The 22614-nt window shown below is 36.2% G+C and overlaps 1 protein-coding gene across 1 annotated transcript in view; it reads right to left on the bottom strand.

The window, feature by feature from the left end:
* Positions 1 to 669: 669 nt before the first annotated feature.
* Positions 670 to 22614, bottom strand: part of PDGFC (platelet derived growth factor C) — a gene marked incomplete at its 5' end in the record, with an annotated part of 86246 nt that continues 64301 nt past the window's right edge. Inside the window, 3 exons of the mRNA XM_014535024.1 lie at positions 670 to 2271; positions 7491 to 7708; positions 12430 to 12637. Of these exons, the coding sequence (XP_014390510.1) occupies positions 2155 to 2271; positions 7491 to 7708; positions 12430 to 12637 (543 nt within the window). The remainder of the gene's footprint in view (positions 2272 to 7490; positions 7709 to 12429; positions 12638 to 22614) is intronic.

Raw genomic sequence — 22614 nt, 5'->3', positions numbered from 1 at the left:
AAAATACATCAATCCATTTGCCAAATGCATTCAGGCTTACCCCAGTTAGGATTTGCCATTGAAAATTAAAACATGAGTGGCAAGTTACAGGATTGCTTTTTTTTTTCTCCTGCTTTGTATTACTATATAATCTATCATTAAGCATTTCACAAGTCACATGACAACTTTCAAGTCATTTGCAATTTAATTGACCAGAAATAAGTATCCAGACCAGTGAGAAAAAGGAAACTACTGCTGAAAAGCATTGGAGACCTGGCTGGCATGGCTCAGCCATTGAGGGTTAACCTGTGAACTAGGAGGTCACAGTTCCATTCTAGTGGGGCCAGAGGCCCAGGTTATGGGCTCTATCCCCAGTGTGGGACATGCAGGAGGCAGCCAATCCATGATTCTTTCTCATCATTAATGATTCTATTTCTCTCCCTCTCCCTCCCTCTCTGAAATCAACAAAAATATATTATTTTTTTAAAAAGCATTGGAGACAAGAGATGGAGAAGCCTCAATAGAAATATCCACTTCATTACTTGTCTTCTAACCTGACATCCACTTTTGCATAATGAAAATTTATGGTAACAAGAAATTGTATCACTTCTCACCTTCTGGGAGTTTCAGAGACAACTCTTACACACACACACACACACACACACACACACACACACACACACACTCGAGTTTCTCTCCAAAATAGCCACATTCTTTTATTTGGTGATTCAATACATTTTTAATTCAAATAGCCACCACATAACCTAGGCACAATATTAAGCATTTACAAGCCAAGTATTTTACTGATTTCCTTTTCAATTGCCAGAGAGTACAATATGTGAATTGGTTAAAGGATATACTTCTGTACATTAAAATATCCATGTATTTATACAAGCGTGTGGAACAGAGTTTCAAGAGAATAAAACCAGAACATCGCAATAAATAGGATGTGTTCCTACAGGACAGCAGAGCTTTTCAGGAAGCCGTTGAGTCTCTTTTTTCAAGGTGCTTTGTGTTCTTCTGAGCTAGGCTCGCGCTTCCCACAATAAGGGTTCGGGGTTAGTAATGATGGATCCGATGTCTATTTCCCTATGTCCCTATGTCACTTTTTATTTGCATCTCCAATAACAGGAGCGGAGGATATGATAACTTACTTATTTTCAAAAGTGTTCACAATGTACCAAATTCTATTTATTTCCCATTTCAATATTTTAAAATGCAAATTAATCTAAGCTCTAGCACCGTCTAAGAGTGAAATACATGTATTTTTGTCAGAGCAACAATATTTCATATCATCTTTGTTCCTCTGGCTATAACAATTCTGTTTAGAAAAATTTACCAAGCTAAAAATAGTTGATCTAGGTTGTCATAAAAAAAGGAATATTAAATACCTTTGGTAAAAATAGATATATTTAACAAGATTAGAAAAGCAAACCGTTATAATGTCAAAAGGAGAATATAAAAATGTACACAATAAAACAAATAAACCAACTTATAGATAAAGTGAAGGTAAGGCCACTCTTCTTTTCAGGTTTGTCTCTTCCACACCATGAAATGTAGTTCGTGTCTTCTAAATGATAGAAATATTTTATAAGAAATATGGAAAATCCAGTCTTTCTTATCAACAGGACATTAAGTTTGATTTATAGCAACATAGTTCCTTTTCTTTTCCCCAAAACCAAGTTTGTAGGCCATGGAACACTCTGGTTTATACATGTGACTATAAGGGAAAAATTCCAGATTTCTGTGATTTTTAGGCCCAGAATATGGAGCTTGAGAGTTAATAAGCAAGGCAATAGAATCAGGTGCCCATCTGCACTCATTTCCTTCCTGTACTGACATTAACTAAGTCATATCAAGACAACTGAAATATAGAACACAGCCAGCTGAGTAAGTGCATGGTAACTCTGTAACTAGCTAGTGATCTACAACATTTAATATTTTTTCCACGCCCGGAGACCTTTTCCCTGTCATTCGGGCCTCCTCTCAAGAGAGCTGTTGCACAACTCCTAATTCCGGTTGGTGTCTCCTCTTTCAGAACACACTGTAAATCCTGAAGGCTGAAAGGTCCCTGAAGCAAACAACTGAGATTATGGATGGCGGTAACGCATCAGTTCTATAACAGAGCCAGCCGCTGCGCTGCACTGCGGGGCGAAGGCGGCACGTGGCGATGCGTTATCCTCCGGTGTTCCCTCTGCACACACAGTCACACTCCTCATGGTGCTCCAGGGCCACGTCAGTGAGAGATTTATGCAATCCCCTGACACCAATCTTTGGTCTCAACTGAAGGACCTGAAGGGAACAATGTAAACCACCATTAAAATCAATCAATATCTATCATGTATGGGTTCACAGACAAGTAAAATTTCAGAAAAAAAAATGTGGGGCCCAACCAAGATCTATAGATTTTGTGTTTTTTCCTAGTAAAGCATTACGAATATAACCCCCCACCCCTCAAAAAATCATACACGATCAATTTTCATGAAAGCAAGGATATTTCAATACCAACAATTTGGAAGGATGCTGATTCAGAATAAAGAACAGTCCTTAAATTGAAAGAGTCACTATGCACACTTTATTTTACTCATTTAACAATATGGAGAAATTTCACCTTGGTGATGTATTTTGGAACCACTACGGCACGATTAATTTTTCTGTTTGTTAGTTTCTTTCAGTCATTCATTTGTTCGCACATTTAACAAATATTTATGCTTGAAGCAATACACGCAAGTACTGCGGTACTGTGAAAAGAAACATGATCACTCTGCAGCTGAGTTTGCTCAATTATGCCACTCATTAATTTTCTTGGCTATACCTCAAGTCCTCTATAAACTTGATGAGATGGATTAGATGTACTTCAGAGACATCAGCCTCTGTCACAGCTAACTTTCTGCAGCTGGGTCCTACTGTGCAGTATACGGAGATTTGGCAATGACAGTAATGGCTCTATTTAATGCAGTTACTTAGTTACTTGCAGTTTGGGTTGCTGGGATTTTTAATAAAATATATAGCAAAATAGACAATGATGCTAAACATAATTCTTTTCAACACAACAAAAGGACATAGCTTTCTATAATAATAAAAGCTTAGTATGCTAATTAGACCAGACATCCTTCCAGATGAAGCTGGGGCTACGAGCGCCATGCCCCTTGCATGAATTTTGTGCATCAGGCCTCTAGTGTATTTTATAAAAGACTACCTGATGTACTTGAAAAGAATGACCTATTTAATGTGCATTAAATTTTATTTCTTATAATAGAAATGATACATTTTTTTTAGAATTTATGTTTGAATTATAAACAAACCCTAGAGCACTTAATAACATGAAGTTGTCTAGTTTCTCTGCTCTCTGGGTATGACACAGATAACTTCATAGAGCAACTTCTAAAAGTTCCTGGACATTTTCATTAATCCAAAAAGGCACAAGTCAAGTCTTATGACTGTTCTTCTTGAAGATTAAAATAAGAAGAAAAAAAAAAGAATGTATAACTCATTTGGAGAATGTGGTCATACCGAAGGTTAATTAGCTAACATTTTTTGAATGCTTATGAGTGCTAGCCACTATAATAAGGATTTTACAGACTTTAACTCACAAGAATTCTATGAAGTCATTTATAACTATTTCCCCTATTTTACACATGAGTGAACAGAAGCTTAGAGAGAATAAGTGGCATAGCCAGTATTTGTACTTCGGCCAAATATGAATTATTAGAGCAATAGATAATAATTTTATGAAGACTCAGAATATACCTAGTCATGCATTCTATTTATTTAGTAACTTTCTTTGCAGAAAGATAAACTGCAAGTCTTAAAATAACTATGGGAAATAGTCAACTTCTAAATTAGATTTTTATTACATTTCATAATGCTAGAATAAAAATGACTAAAAATGTACTATTTTAATGTGCTTAGGAAGACAGATAAATTGCAATATTGGCATAGCCAATGTCTTTAATTCCTATCTCCACGTGTATACATTTTCCAAGTTAGCAGGGGAAAAATTACTATGAAAGGGAAAGGTAAGGTAGGCTACCATATGCCATCCTAACAGGCAGTGATGCTAAGCTGCAACCTTACAACCCTTCCACCCCCTAGCAGTGCTTATGTCAAGATGCATTCACCAAACAAAAGCCCCTTCTCACACACACACACACACACACACACACACACACACAATCTTCATCCATGGATGTTTGTGGAGATCAGATAGAAGAATAATCTCTTTATGTCCTAGTGATGTTGAAGTCTTGGAAAAGAAATTCTTACACAAGGTGGTGGGACCATACTTATTGTTTTCTTTCTCAGTTCTGTTTGAAAGTTCTAACTTGAGAAGAGAAAGTTAGACTTGGACCATGACCAGCAGGTCCCAGATAATATGAAAGATGATCATTGGATTTTCAGGACACAGTTTAGGACGCCAGAAGAAAAAAACAGGCAGAAGAATATCTCACAAAATTTTGAGGGAGCAGTTCAAACTCTAAATGCAAGCACATGAAAAAATAATCCAGGGTAAAGCTAAAACCAGTGGAAAGGAAAAGATTAGGTACAGAGGGAACCATCAAGGAATGGAGGCACAGGTACCATTGCCCAAAGTATGCAAAGTGCCCTTACATTTTGGGGTGTCATAGAACCTTGGAGGATGGGACTCATTACTAGAATAAGTCAATTGAATGGTATATTTTCCTCCCAAATAAATAGATCTAAGCATAAAAAGACTATACTTTAAATTATGAAAAATGAAATTAGACATATGAAGATATAAACAAGGTAAAAAAGATAATACTGGTATAGAGATGGTAAAGCTGGTATAGTAGAGATGAAGGAAAGAAAACTTAGAACTTTTAAGCTCTGTCTTTGCTTCTGCCTTCTCCATGAGGTGGAAAAATCTTCAAAGTGTAAATGAGAACAATGCTCATCAAAAAGAATGAAAGCCCAAGTAATATAAAATATTAATAATATTTTAAGTTATATATAAAAAATAATTTCATTTATTCAGGAGTAGTATTAGACTCAGAACTTATTTCCAAAATATAAAACCAAGACAAATTCAGGGCTCAGGAATGATGAATTACATCACATGAACCCCCCACTTTTTTCATAGAGTAATTTGATCCTTTATAAAAAAGATGATCACAGAAAAATTAATGATAAAAAATTAAGACAAGGTTATTACTGGAGCTATTTATGAGAAATTTGAAGCAGGTGACAAGGCAATGATATTACTATACATACACACTTTAGGGATGTGGGAAACTTACACTCGATGGTCATGTAATTACCCAGTGGTTCTCAACCTTCTGGCCCTTTAAATACAGTTCCTCATGTTGTGACCCAACCATAAAATTATTTTCGTTGCTACTTCATAACTGTAATGTTGCTACTGTTATGAATAGTAATGTAAATATCTGATATGCAGGATGGTCTTAGGCGACCCCTGTGAAAGGGTCGTTCGACCGCCAAAGGGGTCGCAACCCACAGGTTGAGAACCGCTGAATTACACACATAAAGGTATATACGTGTGCCTATATATAATGCATATGTAACCAACCCCACCCAAAGACTAGTGCGTAATGGATCATTGCCATTCTGGAAGGCCAGTGATGCTATAAGCAGTGCCCACAGCTTTTCCCCACACAAGTTTTACCTGAGACTTTAAAACAGATATTACAAACTCTTTGGCAACTTCCTGCATAACCCTTACAACTAATGTTATTTGAAAATAAATTTAAAAGTATAGCATGGAAGAGGATATGCTTCAAGGAGTACTGATTTATCTGACCAAAAGCATTGCATGGAACCAGCATCTGAGAGGCTGGTTTAAGAAGGTTAATATAGCTGGTCTGGATTTTATAGCTCTTAGAATGGTGTCTTATACCCAAGATTTGTTGGCTAAATCAGGTCCCCAAATGCACTTTGTTTAGTAAAAACTTGGCTTTAGATAGTTCAAAATCGATGACTTTAGGTGGGAAAAGATCACTCAAGTTTAATTCCTATTCTCATTACATCCTTTTATGTTAGGCCATTCAACTCTAGTATCAGCCTGGCCTGTAAGGTATTTTAAGTTTAATCTGTTTAAGAATGACTATATTGAGGGTTTCTTCTTGACTAGATACCCCAGTTCATGGAGCAGCAATCAGGCTGGCCTCTGGCATAGCCTGGCTGGGGCTTCTTGAGCCACCATGCTCATAGCTGTCTACTTCCTGTAACTGGAGTGGAGACTGTTCCCGGCACGAGGCGCATTAGAGGAATGCAGTGTAGAAATGAAAGTAGGACATGAGTAATGGCAGTAAATTGTCCTATTTTTAATCACAGGCTTCTAGTTTGGGATGTTTCCTTTTAAAAATGGCAATCTAGTAAATGCCTTGGAATAACATAGCTAGGAAAAAACAGATAATTCTCACATCTTACACTATTTCATTGAGGCTCAGTACCCCGCTGATGGTTACAAGTTAAAGATAGATCTAGGATGGAAACAGGGTCCATTGTCTTCTGGAATCCAGTGCTTCCTCCCCCCTGACTTTACCAGCTGCCAACACAATGTTGTTGAAGGGTAGGACAACCATGTCATATGCTGTATAGCTTATGACACTGTCCATGTTTAGATTACCTAACAGATAAGGGTTTCATTGATATCTTTATGCAAGTCAAAAAAGTCATTTTACTTATTAAGCAGATATTTACTTTTGAAGATTCTTTTATTTAGTAGAAAAAATAAAAAACTACTGAAATGAAGCTATATTGAAATTAAGTCAAAAAGACCGATTTTGGCTTGGTGTAATGTAAAGGTTTTATAAGAATCAAAGTTGTCTCATCAAGAAGGAATTGCTTCCTAATGTATGAATGCTACATGATGCTCTTGGAGAGAGAGAGTGGGATAGAATTTGGGATATTCTAGCATCATGGAGAATTTGGAGTGTATCAGTTCTAAGGTTCCCAAGGCTCTGAAAAACAACAATTGCTAAGTTTTAATATTGGAGTTTTCTTGATTCTGTAAAAAGATAAAAGGGGGAAGCATCCATAACATGCTCTTTGGGGCAATTTGAATAATAGGAAGATGGATATAATTATGAATGTGTCTTCTTGGGATATAGGTGCCTACACTGCCTCAAATGGAAAAATAAATATCAAAGATCTTCTCTCTCCAAATTACACAATGACTCATCTCCAAGTTTCTCTTTAAAATATTTCCCTTCAGCTTTTGAAAAGTTGAAAAGTTTCACCCATATTTTACCATATAAAAGAACACATTTTGTTTTTTGTATGAGAGAGGAAAACTTCACTGACCACCTATGGTGTACTATCAGAGGATAAGCTTTCAAAATATTTAATGTCTGGTTATTTGAGTTAAAGGTCCTATTTTTAAAAATGAGAACATAAAGTGTATTTGTGGGTGTGTTTTTTTAATGAATGCTACATCCTTCCAAACAAAAATTCATTTCAGATACACTGTTTTGCTATTTTTAAAGCAACAAAATACCCAAAGGAACCTGAAAATAAAATGATATACGTACCTCATGGTATTTTTTAGTCACTTTGCTTGGGACACATTGACACTCATTGCAATTGTGGAGACAACAGGCACAGTTTCCACCACAGCGCTTAACCAGGAGACAACCTGGCCAGAAAATAGTATCGGTTCTCTTTAGTTCTTCCCTTATGGACACTGAGAAGTTACGAGGTGTGCAGCTGTACAACCTTACCTCCTCTTTTAGAAGGTTCAGATCCACCACTGCATGGCATAAAAGAAAGAAAAAAAATAGATGCTCATGCTCTGGACTTGAATATATTCCATTCAACTCTTTTCATAAAGAAATCAAACTATGTCATGAACAATAATCCTGACAATATCCCTCCTTATTGGAGCTATGTTTGGGAGCTGTGCAGCTTGCAAGTCGGACTTTCTATTTTATAGTAAACAAAGCTTCATTCTGATTTAGTGTCCAATAAAGAGATGCCATTGTGCAATGTTAAGAACAGAGCCAACAAAACAGTTGAGAGCTATAAATAGGAACTACAGAGGAAAAAGAGGGCTACACCTTTTAACCTTAGTAAAAAAGTAAACAAGGAGACTATTGGAAGGAAGAATAGACTGCCAAATAATGAATACTTTGATTAAAAAATAAATGCAAGTTTTAAAAAGATTACAAGCTCATGCCATTAATGAAGAACAACATACAGAAACTTGTCGACAAAACTTCCTTATAATCTTTCTGGCAATAAGAATCATAAAGCGTAAAAAGGAAATGAAGAAAATGAAATTTTGAAGACGGCTGAGTGGAGTGTGAAGTGGAAAAAAGAAAGATACATTTTAAAAGAGCAGAGGTGGTTGGAAAGCATTGCTTCTGGTACATTGAGAATTTCTGGCCTTTGAAATTTAATTTAACTCAGATTTCTATTCTTCTCAAGGATGGAAGAAATGTCTAATGTATAGCCATTGTCTCTATTCTTTTAACAAGTTGGTTAGCTATGCTGTGCTTTATTCTTTAAAACAGTATCTATTTGTCAAGACCAAACAAAATATCCTTTGATCAATAGTAAATTCTCAAAGAACCATTGTTTTTAACCACAAAATTATACTGCCTTAGTGAAATTATATCAAAATAAGATGTAATGTTTAATATGAATTTATATCTAAGATATAAATAATAGTCAATTATGATAAGCATCTGTAATATAATTTTAATTTCTGCTTTATAACTTTGACTTTTTTCCCTTTAAAGATATTCAAATAAAAAAATTCCAATAAAATTGAAGTGTTTTGGATAATATATAATTGATCAGAGCTTTTTTCCATCAATAAAATTAATGGTTTATTAAACTTTAGGAAAATTATCTAAAATGTAATAAATCTAGTTAAATACCTTTTGCTAATATTGGAAACATTATAAACAAGAATTGAGGGAAAAGAAAAAATATTCTCTGGTTAAAGATTGCTTCAAATAATAATCATGAGTATGTAATCCCATTTTAAAAATTAAGTCCAATATTTTAAAATAATTTTAAAATAACAAGGTAACCATGAATCAAATGCTTATTTTCTTGGCTATGTTATATTGTATATGTGATCAAATTTTTCTAAAATGTCAAGGGAGTTCATGTGTTTTCCAGAGATGTTTTATAAGTTATGCATATGCAATCATAAATGTAAACATATATAAACTATTTGGTTGACTAAACTCTTAGTCACAGTTAGGAGAACACCGAGAAATGCTAATTCAATAGGTTAATTTCAACATCTTATTCAGTTAAAAATTATCTTTTCCATCTCAATAGAAAAATCACAGTTTTATTTGAGCATTTAAAGATTTCCTTTTCATCTGAAAAATGATCCTGTGAAAATAAAGCTTTTGAATATTTAAGGGGAAATGAGTTCATTCTTTTGAGTGCTATAAAAGACCAATTTATCTCTAATAAAATTAATGAGATAACCAGGTTAAGTGATGTCACCTGATTTTACCTGATTTCATTTTGATGCAATAATAGCACATGCACATACTGCTCTTTATTGTTAAAGCTACATATGAGCTTATTTGAATATTTTCTCTAGACGTTACTATCTGATTAAGAAAGGGAGAAAACCTAAAACATGCATGCACATACAGAAGCCAGTTGCCAACATTTGTGACGCTTATTTAAGATTTATGCTTCTTTAGGATGTGAATGAAGCTCTTAGCTTTGAAAGGATATTCATCTACCTCAAATACTTTTAAACACACTATTTCATGAAACTAGAAAATGAGACTGTATATGTTCACTTTAAAATGTTTACTTAACCACAATAAAAGGTTAGATAGATTTCCCAAGTGAACTAAGTTATGATACCTGCTACAATGTGAAAATTTAAACACACTTTCAACTTAGCTTCCACTCATTTATCATGTTTGACACAAAAGTCAAAAGCCCTTTTTAAGTACTAGTTAAGCCTGACTTAGAAAATATGCTTTTTTTTTTCTTTTTTCTGTAGTAGCATGGTATGAATGAGAACCCTGAACCAGAAGAAGAAAGGGAAAATAATGAAAGAGAAAAACATTAGTGCTGTCCACTCTGGGCTAAAAATACAATAAAGATTTTAAATTTGGTCATCATATCTGAAAATTATGCTTGCTATTTCTAAGGCTTCAAACCCACCTAAGCTTCATTAAAGTAAGTCCTGTGATTATAACTTGGGATCACAAATTCTTTAAACATTGTGCAGAATTTCTAGGCAAAGTAATAATAATAATAATAAAAGGAAAAAGAAATAGGGAGAGAAAAATCAAGCCCCAATACATACCTAAAAAAACACACACACAAAAACCACTTAACTACAATATTATGAAACTTTCCCTCCCTTTGCAAAATATTTGTAAAGTAAAACTCAGCATTGAAATTTCTTATTTCCTTTTCAAAATTGCCTCCTAAGACAATATATTCATTAATTTGTCTTTCTGAAGAATGAATATTTTGAGCATGACACCAATGAAAGTTATTTCTAATGCAAATTTTCTTGTTTAGATTCATCAATATTGCAAGTTTTACTAAAAAAGGTAATGCTTGACTGAAAAAAACAACCATGCTCACATTTTATTTTGTTTGTTGTTCATTCTTTTGAGATATTCAGCCCAAGAATATTCTATTACTGTAATGCAATCTGAGGGTGGTCTTTCTAAGATGAATGTGGTAACATGGTGATATGTTTATTCTGTGGAAAATCTATTTCGATGTCTAATTAGAAGCTTTTAAACGTTTGACTCCTCATTCCTTTGTAGAAAGACTCTTGGGAGGGAAGTTGGGTTTGTCTATATAGATGTTATCCCACACCTGCATTTTAGTTTATGTAAAGTTCCAAAAATATACACTGCTTTTCTCGCACTTACTGTATACTTAAAAAGTTAATAGTTTTGGCAAACAGCAAAGGGCTTCAATTTGGAAAGTGCTAAATGAATATTTGAAAGATCTGGTTCAGTGCTGGATGCTTTTAAAAATATCTGCTAGCTGCTGGCCAAATCATTGATCACCAAGTGCAGAGGTACAGGCATAAAGGCATATGACTAGAAGGAAGATTTTTAAGCTCAAATCCCGAGATCAGCCATCAAAAACTAGGTCTGAGCTTAGAACCTGGTTTACTCCCTCTGCTCTTTACAGATCAGCATGATCATCTACTTCCAATTTGCTAACAAAGGCTCTATTCATGGCTGTTTCAGCCAGCCTCGCAGATCTTCATTTTCCTGTTCCGAAGTGGGAGGGAAGGGAAGTATTGTTCGTAAGTTATTCATCAAGTTATTCATCAAGATCAAATCTTATAAATATGTAACAGCTTTCAGCATCTGGACAAGATTCGGCTGCCCATGGACTTGAACGCCGCTTTCAAATCTCGCTGAAAGGAAACCATGTCTGTTGGCATAGCAAACGACCATGGTTGGGCAAGTCTGAACGTGACCTGCTGAGATGAAAGCTCCTCGCCCAGAAGGGCTGCAACCCTTAGCAGGAAAGGGCAGGAAGCGGGCTTCTCTCTGACAAGATTGAGAAGAACAAGTCTGGTGCAGTCTGCCCCTGTGAATCACTCAAATTAACTAAACATTGCTCCCTCTGCATACATTTTACAGAGTGTCATCCTATTCTCCAAAGTGACACGGGGCAGATTTCAATGTTTCTGACAGACTTCAACAGATGTTTTTGAGTATATTACAATTATTCAGTTATTTATATTACATGTTCATTTGTGTCTGATATGCATGCTTTCGGATTCTAATGGTACTAGGAAATTAGCTAACCTTAGAGCAAACTCAGTTAATATTAGTTTCAATTTCTTGACCATGTGGAATCAAGTGTAGTGATCAATACCTTCACCCTTGAAGGGAGATATGCTCTTATAGTCAAAAGTGATCATTTCAAAAGTAAATTTAGAGAGAAGTTATCATAGTGTGGGTTCCTTCCTACTATGCTTTCTCTCTTGGAAACGGCTAGTTCTATTTTATGGTGAGCCATTGTTATTTTTCATATTATTTGGAAATAAAAATTGATACAATCCTGACCCTCCCGGACAGGTTAGATAATGAATTCAATAAGCTTTCCCTTTTCCAGCTCCAAACCTGATTCCTTAGCAGCTATGATAATCTCTCTTGAATCTCTAAATCAATATGCCCCATATATTAGGTTTGAATAAGCACTGATTCTTGTAAAATATAATAGAAGACCATCAAAATAATATTTTTGAATTAAAAAAAGACAAGAATATTGAGCAAAAGAATCCATTTTTATCTTCCAAATTCACTGGGTGATAATGAAGTGCCCTCTTTTATATGCGTTCTTATTTGATATGCAAATATATTCAAATGTTATAAAAATGGATTATTTAAATATATCACTGAAGAGTTTTAAACTCTACTCACTAGAAGCTATGACAGAAGAATCCAAAACATGAGCTGCTAAGGAAATGAAATGAGATTCTAATCTGAAGAGAGAGCTTACCTCTGGATTTTCTTCCAAAAACAAAAGCCTTGCCAAGAAGTTGCCAACCTGGCCTATATAGATCTTCTAAGTCCAACTGCCATCTGTCTGGTTCAAGATAGCGAATAAGGTCTTCCAAGGTGCTGAAGGCAGTGACCGCGTTATTAAGCTGGTCCAGCGGCAAAGCTGAAGGGGGCAGCACTGAAGGGCTCACAGCTTCTGTGACTTGCTGAAAGTAAAAGCAATCCTCTGTTAACCATTTAGAGAAGACAATGCAGTCCTTCTGGACTTGCGCAAGAAGTTGGGAACACTAAGGCTGTAAACACACGGGAAATCAAATCGCATTCAATTCCAGTTAGAAGTCGTGATTTTGCAAGACTTCATGTAGATGAACACCGGTAGATTTGCTGTGTAATCAATGAGAAAGACATTAATTTCATTACCGCAAACCTCAGGGGATGTGGCTACCTGTTGCTTAAATAAAAACAAACAGTTCTCCAGGGTTCAATTACAGACTTAAAATGGAAACTATAATAAATACAGTTCACCCAATTTGTGTTTGTTTTATACCTTTCACTTTCCTTAATCTGGAAAATGTCTACGTCGTTATGCAAATGAGTGTCAGATGAATTAAAAATGTAAAGTAATTAACTTATAAAGAATGACAACAAAAGGCAGGTGAAAGGTTTTTGACTTTGGAGAAAGTGTTAACCAAGATAGTTATAACCCACACTTTATAACTTTGATAAATTTGCCTAAAATTGTTTTTAATTTTTAATAAACAGGTTTAAAAGACAGATACTGGAAGAATACCTTGGCAAGTGATATAACTTTCACAGGATTAGTATCCAGGGTATACCAAAAAAAAAAAAAAAAAAAAGACAAAGACTGTAACTAAATACAAAATGGGCAAATTCCAGACCAGAAGTTTGAGTGGCCAACAGACATAAAACATGCTAAACTTCATCAGTTTTCAGAAAAATGCAAAACAAAATAAGATACTATTTCACATCCATCAGATTTGCAGGCATTTAAAAGGAAGGGCTGCCAAGGATGTGGGTAAATTGGAATTTCTCTGTGCTGCCCGCAGAAGTGAGCGTAAATTACTTTAGTTTACATAAGTTACTAGAGTTGAAGATTTATATGTCCAGCAACCCCTGTAATTCACTTTTAAGGTTTATACCCTTTTATTTGTGCACATGAAAATATGTGCAATGATATTCATCACACACACATTGTTTAAAATAGAGAAAAGCTGAAAAGAACCTAAATGCCCATATATAAAACAATGGATCAAAATACTTCATTTTAAATGGCAAGCAATAAAATAAGACAATAATTCCAATAAATCTTCAATAAGGACCCCCTCCCCCCAATTGTCAACATGTACTAAGGGTAGGACATGTTATCAGAACTGAAATCAAAATAGGCAAAATAAATAAATGAACAAAATGCTCAACTTAGTTTTTGTATTATTTTGTAATTTAATTTTTTGTAGCAAAGGGGAGAGGAGTATGAAATAAAACATTTATGTGGATTGATGTTCATTATAGTAGTATTAATAATAATAACAAAAAGCTGAAAGAATTCTAAATTTATATTCGTTGGAATAGTTAATTACACGACTCGTGAAATGAAATAGTGTATAGATATTAAAAATGAGGTTCTCTGGGAATTTTTATTAACAAAAGAAATGCCTACTAAGTAGTAATGACAAAAATAACAAGCTATATAAAAATAGTGTTCATATACCATAATGTCAACATACATAAATTGAAACAAAATCAAAAATCAACAGTGCCTAAAACGCTGTGTTCATCTATGATTTAAAAGAGAATGGTGATTTTAATTTTCTTTTGTATACATATCCAAATTTTCAACATTTTCTATAATAAATATGGATTCCTTTTGGAGATCAGGTTATAATAAAAAACAACAACTCTGAAGACAGCTTTTCCTTTCATCCTCATTAGATCCTTGGCTAGATAAGGAAAACCATGTACTGTATATAGTGTCTTCTAACTTGTCTCCTTGCCTTTATTCTTTCCTTATCCCTTCTATTCAATGCTGTATAACCTTGGGTTAATCTACCTAAAGTAAGTTATCACTGATCATGTGATGCATTTGGACAAATGCCTAGGGTGATTTCTCATCTGGGGGATGAAATCCAAATTCCTTACACTGTACTCAGGATCCTTACAATCAGACCTTTGCTGACCTTTCCCATCTAATCCTCTACTCATCAAAGACGTGCACATTTTGTTCCAATCAATCTCGTCTCTTCACTAACTACTGCAGATGTCTTATTCATCTCAGACCTTGTACTTCCACACATGATAAACGCTGCTCCCCTTCTCCCATATGCAAAACCCTTCCCCCTGTGATCCACATAATAAATCTTTACCATTTATAATGGCCTTCCTTGAAACCCAATTCATCCATAAAAACTTCTTCAATAACAGGGCCATCATTGTCCCATATATCTCAATTGTATGAACTTGAAAAAGATTCCCTCTCTGGGCTGTCCTCTGGGCACATGGCTTGAAAAACAGAAGCGGCTCTACAACTTCGAAAAAGGATGATTGCTCTCTAGGGCAGGTCCAGCTCCTGTGGGGGTTTGTGGGTATAGAGTCCTATTTGCACACAGAGGGTGGGAGGGTAGATTTTTATAAAGAACTAGACGCACAAAATTCATCTATGGGGGCTGGAGGGGGAGGGTCCCCTCAGCCCAGCCTGCACCCTCTTTAATCCAGGTCCACTCGGGGGATTTCCGACTGCCGGTTTAGGCCTGACTGCCGGTTTAGGATCGGGCCTAAACCTACAGTTGGACATCCCTCTCACAATCCTGGACTGCTGGCTCCTAACTGCTCACTTGCCTATCTGCCTGATCACCCCTAACTGCCCCCTCTGCCAGCCTGGTCACCCCTAGCCGCCTCTGCCTGCCGGTCTGATCACCCCAATGCCCACCCCTGTCGGCCTGGTTGCCCCTAACTGCCCCTTCCTTCTGCTGGCCTGGTCACTCCATGCAGCCTGCTGCTTGGTCATTTGGTCGCCCCTCACTAACCCCCTGCCAGCCGGGTCGCCCCACACAGCCTGCTGCTCAGTCGTTTGGTTGGCCCTCACTAACCCCCCTGATGGCCTGGTCGCCCCATGCAGCCTGTTCATTCATCTGTTCAGTTGCGATGGTCGCTTAGGCTTTTATATAGGTAGATAATCAGCTGAAATGAATGTGGCAGCCTCAGATCAGCAATGATTTTATTCTTATTTTAAAGATCTATTTTCAATAATGTCAAGAATCTGGCTAAAATATTAATACAAAGATGATCCCAACTATTCTACCTAACTTTTAAGAGTGGAAACCAAATTTAATACATTCCCTATTTACTCCTGGTATTTTTAAAATTGTCCAAAAAATTCAAAATTTCTTTAACAGAGAGTATGATTATGACTAGTAACTAAATTATAGGCATAAATAAACAACTATCTAATAAAAAGTTCCATTGTTAATTTAAACAATTTGGTTAATATTGATTAAACTTCTAACATGAAAAAGTTAATGTAAAAGTTTTGCAAATTTAAAAACCTAAGTTAAGATGTATATGTTTATGTAATGTGTAAATTCAAGTTCAGTAATACTCAAAGAATAACTGAGTATTACTCATGACTATGACAATATAAAGCAAACTAAATGTGTCATAATCTGTGAGGAGAGTAAATGTATGGAAAACTAATACAAAAAGTATATATTATTCATTAAAATGTCAGAGTGCAGAGTTAGACATGATATAAAATGATTACTTAAGCTATTTTCAGTTAGACCATGATCCAAGAATGAGTTGGTTCATTTTGCTTTCTACATCTGTTGGACACTCCGCATAGAGCATTCCTTTTGAAGCAGTAAAAAGTTCCCACTGAAATCAATATTGCTGAGACAAAGGTTAAAGTAGTTATACAAAAGAAACCAAAACAATATAAGCCTGTAATGTTGGATAAGCAAAATATACACATGCGGGGTTCAATGAAGTATCAGAATAGCAATCCCTTCACATGACAAAAGTAGGGAGGGAACGACTTGGTATATGATACTACATTCATATATTGGTTGAAATATTTACATTAAAATAAGATCAATTTCAAAAATAAACACACACACACAGCAGTTTGCACCCACCCAAAAAACAGGAGGGGAAAATCAACTCACTTCCCCTAGATTCAACGAATCAACTCCAGGACAGAACAGAGGAAGCTGTACTTTTATTTAAGGGCTTTCTCATGACTGCACCCCACCCACTATTTCAAGGAACAACTAAAGTCCTTCACTTTCCAAGTTCTGCTTTTCTAAGTTGTCTAAAGGGATTTTCAGAGAAAAGGGGAGCAATGGAAAAAAGAAGTGAGAGGCAAAAAAGTCCTCTTTTTTTTAAGTTTTAATTTTTCCTATAAGCAGAAACTCCTCTTTTCAGCACAGGCTCATAGAATTTTCTCCAGTAATTAGTGTCTAGAAAATTCGGGCAATACTTATGATTGGGCCAAATGCCTGGAATTGAATTTTTCACATTCCCCATTCCTTATCTTTTTTAGTCACCCTGAAAATAGAGACTTATTACTAAGTTATGGTTTGTTCTAAGACTATTTAGTAGGTGACACTGGTCAGTGATGAAAAGCAGAGTTTCTTGGTGTTCCGTAATGCAAACAACTAAACCAACACCCCCACTTTAGTAAGCCAGAACAAAGACTTTCTGTTGTTACCTGCAGGGTAGCAACGATGACCTGGGTGGACCACCTAGTTCTAGGCTACTGAGACCCCTTCAGCACAGTATTTGGAAGGATAGATTGTGAAAGTTGAGAAAAAGAATCTGAAATCTCAGTGCAAGTAAGTGCCCTGTCAAACCGTGCAATTCTAACATGTCAGTACCATGTGCTAAAGATATTACACAAAATGAGGTTTTTTTAAAAATTCCTTGGTGAAATTCATTATGAATGACAGCATGATATGAGAGAAGAACTCTGATCAGGAGTCAAGGAGCCTGGACTGTAATCTTGGAGCTGCTCGCATTTCGGAAAGAGAATTTGGGCAAACACTGTAACCGCTCTTAGCCTCCGTTTCCTTCTACCAATCTTGGCTGCTAATTTTAGTGACTGTTAAGTTTCCTTCTAGCTTTTAAATTTCATAATTTTATGTAAATGCCAGATGGTCCATCTTCCCCACATCCTTCTCAACATTTGCTATCTCATATTCTCTATGACAGCCGTTCTGACAGGTGTGCGGTGAGATCTCATTGTGGTTCTGACTTGCATTTTCTTGATGATTAGTGATGTTGAGCATCCTTTCATGCATTGTTGGGCATTTGGGTGTCTCCTTTGGAAAAAAAATTCTATTCAGTTCTTCTGCCCATTTTTAATCATATTTTTTGTTATTGAGTTGTATGAGTTCTTTACATATTTGGGTTATTAACTCCCTATCTAATATATGGTTTTCACATATTTTTGTCCATTCCACAAGTTTCCTTTTTATTTTGTTGATTGCTTCTTTTGAAGTACAGAAGCTGTGTAGTTTGATTTTGGGGGTAGCTTTTTTGCTTTTTTTTAGTGTCATTTCAAAAAAATCTTATGCACTGCTGGTGGAAATGTAAATGTGCTCAGCCACTATAGAAAACAGTATAGAAGTTCTGCAAAAATTGTAAATTAAAACTACCATATGATCCAGCAATCCCACTTCTGGATATATAGTCAAAGGAAATGAAAATAGGAATATCCAAAGGAAATGAAAATAGCATATTGAAAAGACGTCTGCACTCCCATGTTTATTGCAACATTATTAACAATAGTAAAAAATATGAAAAAAAACCTAAGTATCTATCACTATCTGAATGAATAAAGAAGATAAGGTAGCCCTAACCGCTTTGGCTCAGTGGATAGAGTGTAGGCCTGTGGATTGAAGGGTCCCAGGTTCGATTTTGCTCAAGGGCATGTACCTTGGTTGCGGGCACATCCCCAGTAGAGGGTGTGCAGGAGGCAGCTGATTGATGTTTCTCTCTCATAGATGTTTCTAACTCTCTACCCATCTCCCTTCATCTCTGTAAAAAAAAATCAATAAAATATATTTTTTTAAAAAGAAGATAAGGTATACTGTATATTATTCAGCCATGAGAACATGGCTAGACCTTGAGAGCATTATGCTAAGTGATGTACGTCAGACTGAGGAGACAAGTACTATATGATCTCCCTTATATGCAGAATCTAAAAAGACAAAACTCAGGAAACAAAGAGTAGAATGGTGGTACCAAGGCCTAGGGATAGGAGAACTGGAGAGATGTTGGTCAAATGGTGCAAACCTTCAGTTAGAAGCTAGTAAGCTCTGGAGATCTAACACACAGCATTGTGATTATAGTGCACAATACTGTATTATATACTTCAAAGTTGCAACAGGAGACTAGTTCTTAAATGTTCTCACCACAAAATAGAATTGATAATTAAGTTACAACCTATGATTTGATAGAAGTGTTAACTACAGTGGTAATCATAGTGCAATACATACATGCATCACAGCAACATATCTACATCTTAAATTTACATGTTATATGTCAATTATATATTAATTAATAAAAAGGTCCTACACTGCTTTGGCAAAATTATCTGGAAAGCCTTAAAAACAAACATACTACTTAGTAAATTGGTGGGGCTGAGGTCTCTCTTTTCCCCCCTTAAATCTTCCTTGCTGCTTTAGATTATCAGTAAATTTGGGGAAACCCTGTCCTCTGGTAAAAACTAACATAATCCAAGACTGATATTTTTCTTCTGTCCTAAGCATGCATACAGGTGTACCCTCCTCAGAATATATTCTTTCTAGAAAGCCATTTCCAGCTTATGAATGAAAGCTGTGTGGCTCTAAAAATCAGAAGAAAACAGGTCCATGCTTAGAGAATTGCTATCGACATGTTTCAAATACATATAGACATGTGCTGTGTTATGGACTGAACTGTGTCACATTAAAATTCTTATGTTGAAGTCCCATCCCCCAGTACCACATATTTGGAGACGGGACCTTTAAAGAGGTAATTCCGTTTAAAATGGGTCATTAGGATGAGCCCCAATCCACTATGACTGGTCCTTGTAAGAAGAGGAACTTTGGACCCAGATACACACAAAGGAACGACCATGTAAAGACACAGAGAAGACAGCTATCCACAAGCCACAGAGAAGGGCCTCAGAATAACCAATCCTGCGGACACCTTGATCCCGAACCTCTAGCCTCCAGATCTGTGAGAAAATAAATTTCTGTTGCTTAAGCGACTCCATCTGTGGTATGTAGTTTGTAACAGCAACCCTGGCAAACTCATACACGCTGTCATGGACTTCTCAACTTAAAATCTACCACAGCCGCAAAGAAAGGTTAATGTTATACTATGTCCGTTAAATCATTTAACAAACATTTATTAAGAAGCCTATGACGTGGGCACTGTGAACAAAACAGACCAAAATGATCGCCCCTGTGAAACTTAGCCTTAATAAGCCAAGCATTCTGTTGTCAAAGGAGAGATTCTTTCCTTTGCCAGAGCTAAGCCAAATGGACAATTGGCTATGATGAGCCACATAGGTAACCCAGTAAGTATCCCCCAAATCCTGATGAGTGTGGACTAGAAAAAAAGTGAACTCAACGTGAAAGGATAACTGAAAAAAAAATATGCCTCTTTTATTATTGAAAAATAAGCCCATGTGTTCGGACATAATAATAAGCCTATGAGTCTGCTACAAGCTCAAGGCAGCCAGTGTGGCTGCAAGAGCAAGTTCCCTTTCTGACTTCCAGTGTTACTTTTGAAAAATCAACATTCTAGTGTTTTTGTATTTTCTCATGGCTACCTTAAATATTTTATACACTGATGATCATCTTTTCCTTTTTTAGAAAAAGAAAAGCAGACTTCCTGTATGGAATAGTACTCTCTGACCTACTTAAAATTCACCAATAAAGAGTTATCTCTAAAAAACCCGTAGCTTGTCTTTTTATTAGAATTTTTGTGGTGAGTGCAATTTAAAAAAATACAACATTTACAATGAATCTTCCTTGGACAAATACACACACACAAAATGTTTACCTTTAGTAGCATAGCAACTGTTGCAAAACGTCTAGGGCCTACGAAGATTTATGTTGAAGATTTCTGTTGGCGCTTTCCCGGCCAACGGCATACAGTACATTTCAAACTGATACGGAGCCTTCCACTCCATTCATACCTCACAGAAGGTTTAGGAATGCAGACTAGGCTTTCTTGTTGTAGTTATTAAAAACAAGAGAACACCACAATAATAATTCAGGTGTTGTAAGAAAAGGAGAAACAAAAAGTCCAGTTTGGTGTTACATCCCTTCTTTAAAGGTGTCGCCAATCTGGTTTATAGAATGCTCAGCTGATATACTGTCCATAGTTCTGACTTCTAACGAGCTGAGGAAGCAGACAGGGCATGCAGACAAAAATGCCTGCCAGGAACAACTGACGGAGGTTCTGTAAAGACGCAAGAATGCCCTGGAACAATTCATTGAAACATGCTTCTCTGTCCTTCTCCCTCTTCTTATCTGAATTCATCCAAAAAGTTATCTGGGTTATGTTTTTAAATTATTTTTAAGCCAGCAAAGAAACGCAAATGCTTGCATTCCTACTCAGTAACAGATGTTTTAATACCATGTGGGTGATGCGGATTATATAGTTAGTGAGAAATCTTAGGGAAGGTGGCCAATTGTATTCATATTGGGTCTTAATATTGAGAGGTTCTTGCTGAAAGAGCATAATAATTGAATAAAACTTGAGGCCTCTAGACAAGCGAGTATAAAAAGGGAACAGTGTTTATCATGAAGCACTTAAAAGAGTAATTCCAAGGCTCAAACCTGACACTGAACCTCAAATGTCCTAAGTTTCATGGTGCCAGGCAAACCCTGAGTAACAGCAGCATTCTGGCCAGGCCCATACCTGGAACCAGAGATGACCAGCTTTGCCAAAAATGTTGTCTTAGAAAAAGTGAGCACAGCTTCTTCCTAAATTAGTGGATGAAGCAACTGCTCCTGGCTTAATTTTCCTAACAGCATGAAACCTGAGAACTACTATAATCTGACTGCATTTGTAAATTGCGATATCGCTACCCTCAGATCCTCCACACCTAAAGCATTAATGGTCTGCAGTCACCCCAGTTAAAGAATTTCACCCTAATGCCAACACGTAAGGTCGGAAGGACTCAGAGGAAGACAACCCCTTACCAGGGTACAGGCTGACTGTGGGCTGGCGAATCAGTGCTCACAGACGTTTCCACCCTCCATAAACTTGTGGGACAGAAGGAATAGCCTATATTGAAAACTGAAATTCCATGAGACGACTAAATAGCACAGTACCAAGCACAGTTTCCACAATGGCATCTGTGGGAAGCCACAATTAAGGGTTTTTTTTTCCTACCAAGATTTTAAAAATGATTCCTCTGAGTCAAAAAAATGTGACAGGGCATTAAACAACTGAAACGACATCTAGCAGCTGTGAGTGTACGACACAGAAGCATTCCATGACTTTGTCCCTCCTGATTTTATTATATTGACTGCTTGTGGGTTTGCTTTGTTACAATGCTCAAGAAAGGATCAATAGTAAGGAACTTCCAGTGAAAGTGAGCGTAAACGGTTAGAAGAAAAACACACCTTCACGAAACACATGAATTAACATGCACATCAAACCAGGATCTCTAAAGACTCTTTCTTACAAAAATATATCTCATAGTTCAATATTTACTCAACATATCATTCAACAACCATGAAGGGAAATGTGTGGGGCTTTAGCCAATAACAGTGCCTACATTGGTAGATAGTTTTAATGATGTGTTTAATAAGTTTAATAGTGAGATCAACACCCTCAACTTATTCCAATTTTCTGTGCGTAAAAGACCTTATTTTTAAGGTTAAGAAACAATGGTTTAGAGTTATTTTAAAATGGTTTGACAATATAAAAAGAGTGCGAGCAAGTAGCTGAAACTGAGGATAGTAAAGCCCTCAGGAGATTGATTTGAGGAGGAAAAGGAGACAGTCTAGTGGAAGTAATTAGCATGCATGTGAGGTATAAAGCTCACCAATGACTCCCCACCCCTATGGCTGAGTCTAATGATCCATTTTCTCAGTCTGTATTCTAACTAAGAAGTGTTTCTGCACATTTTCTCCCGAACTCCATAGATGCTTCTCCTTGGTTA

This window comes from Myotis brandtii, unplaced genomic scaffold (genome assembly GCF_000412655.1).
Source record: "Myotis brandtii unplaced genomic scaffold, ASM41265v1 scaffold136, whole genome shotgun sequence".
Classification (NCBI taxonomy): Eukaryota; Metazoa; Chordata; class Mammalia; order Chiroptera; family Vespertilionidae; genus Myotis; species Myotis brandtii.
This window is presented reverse-complemented; position numbering and strand designations above follow the sequence as displayed.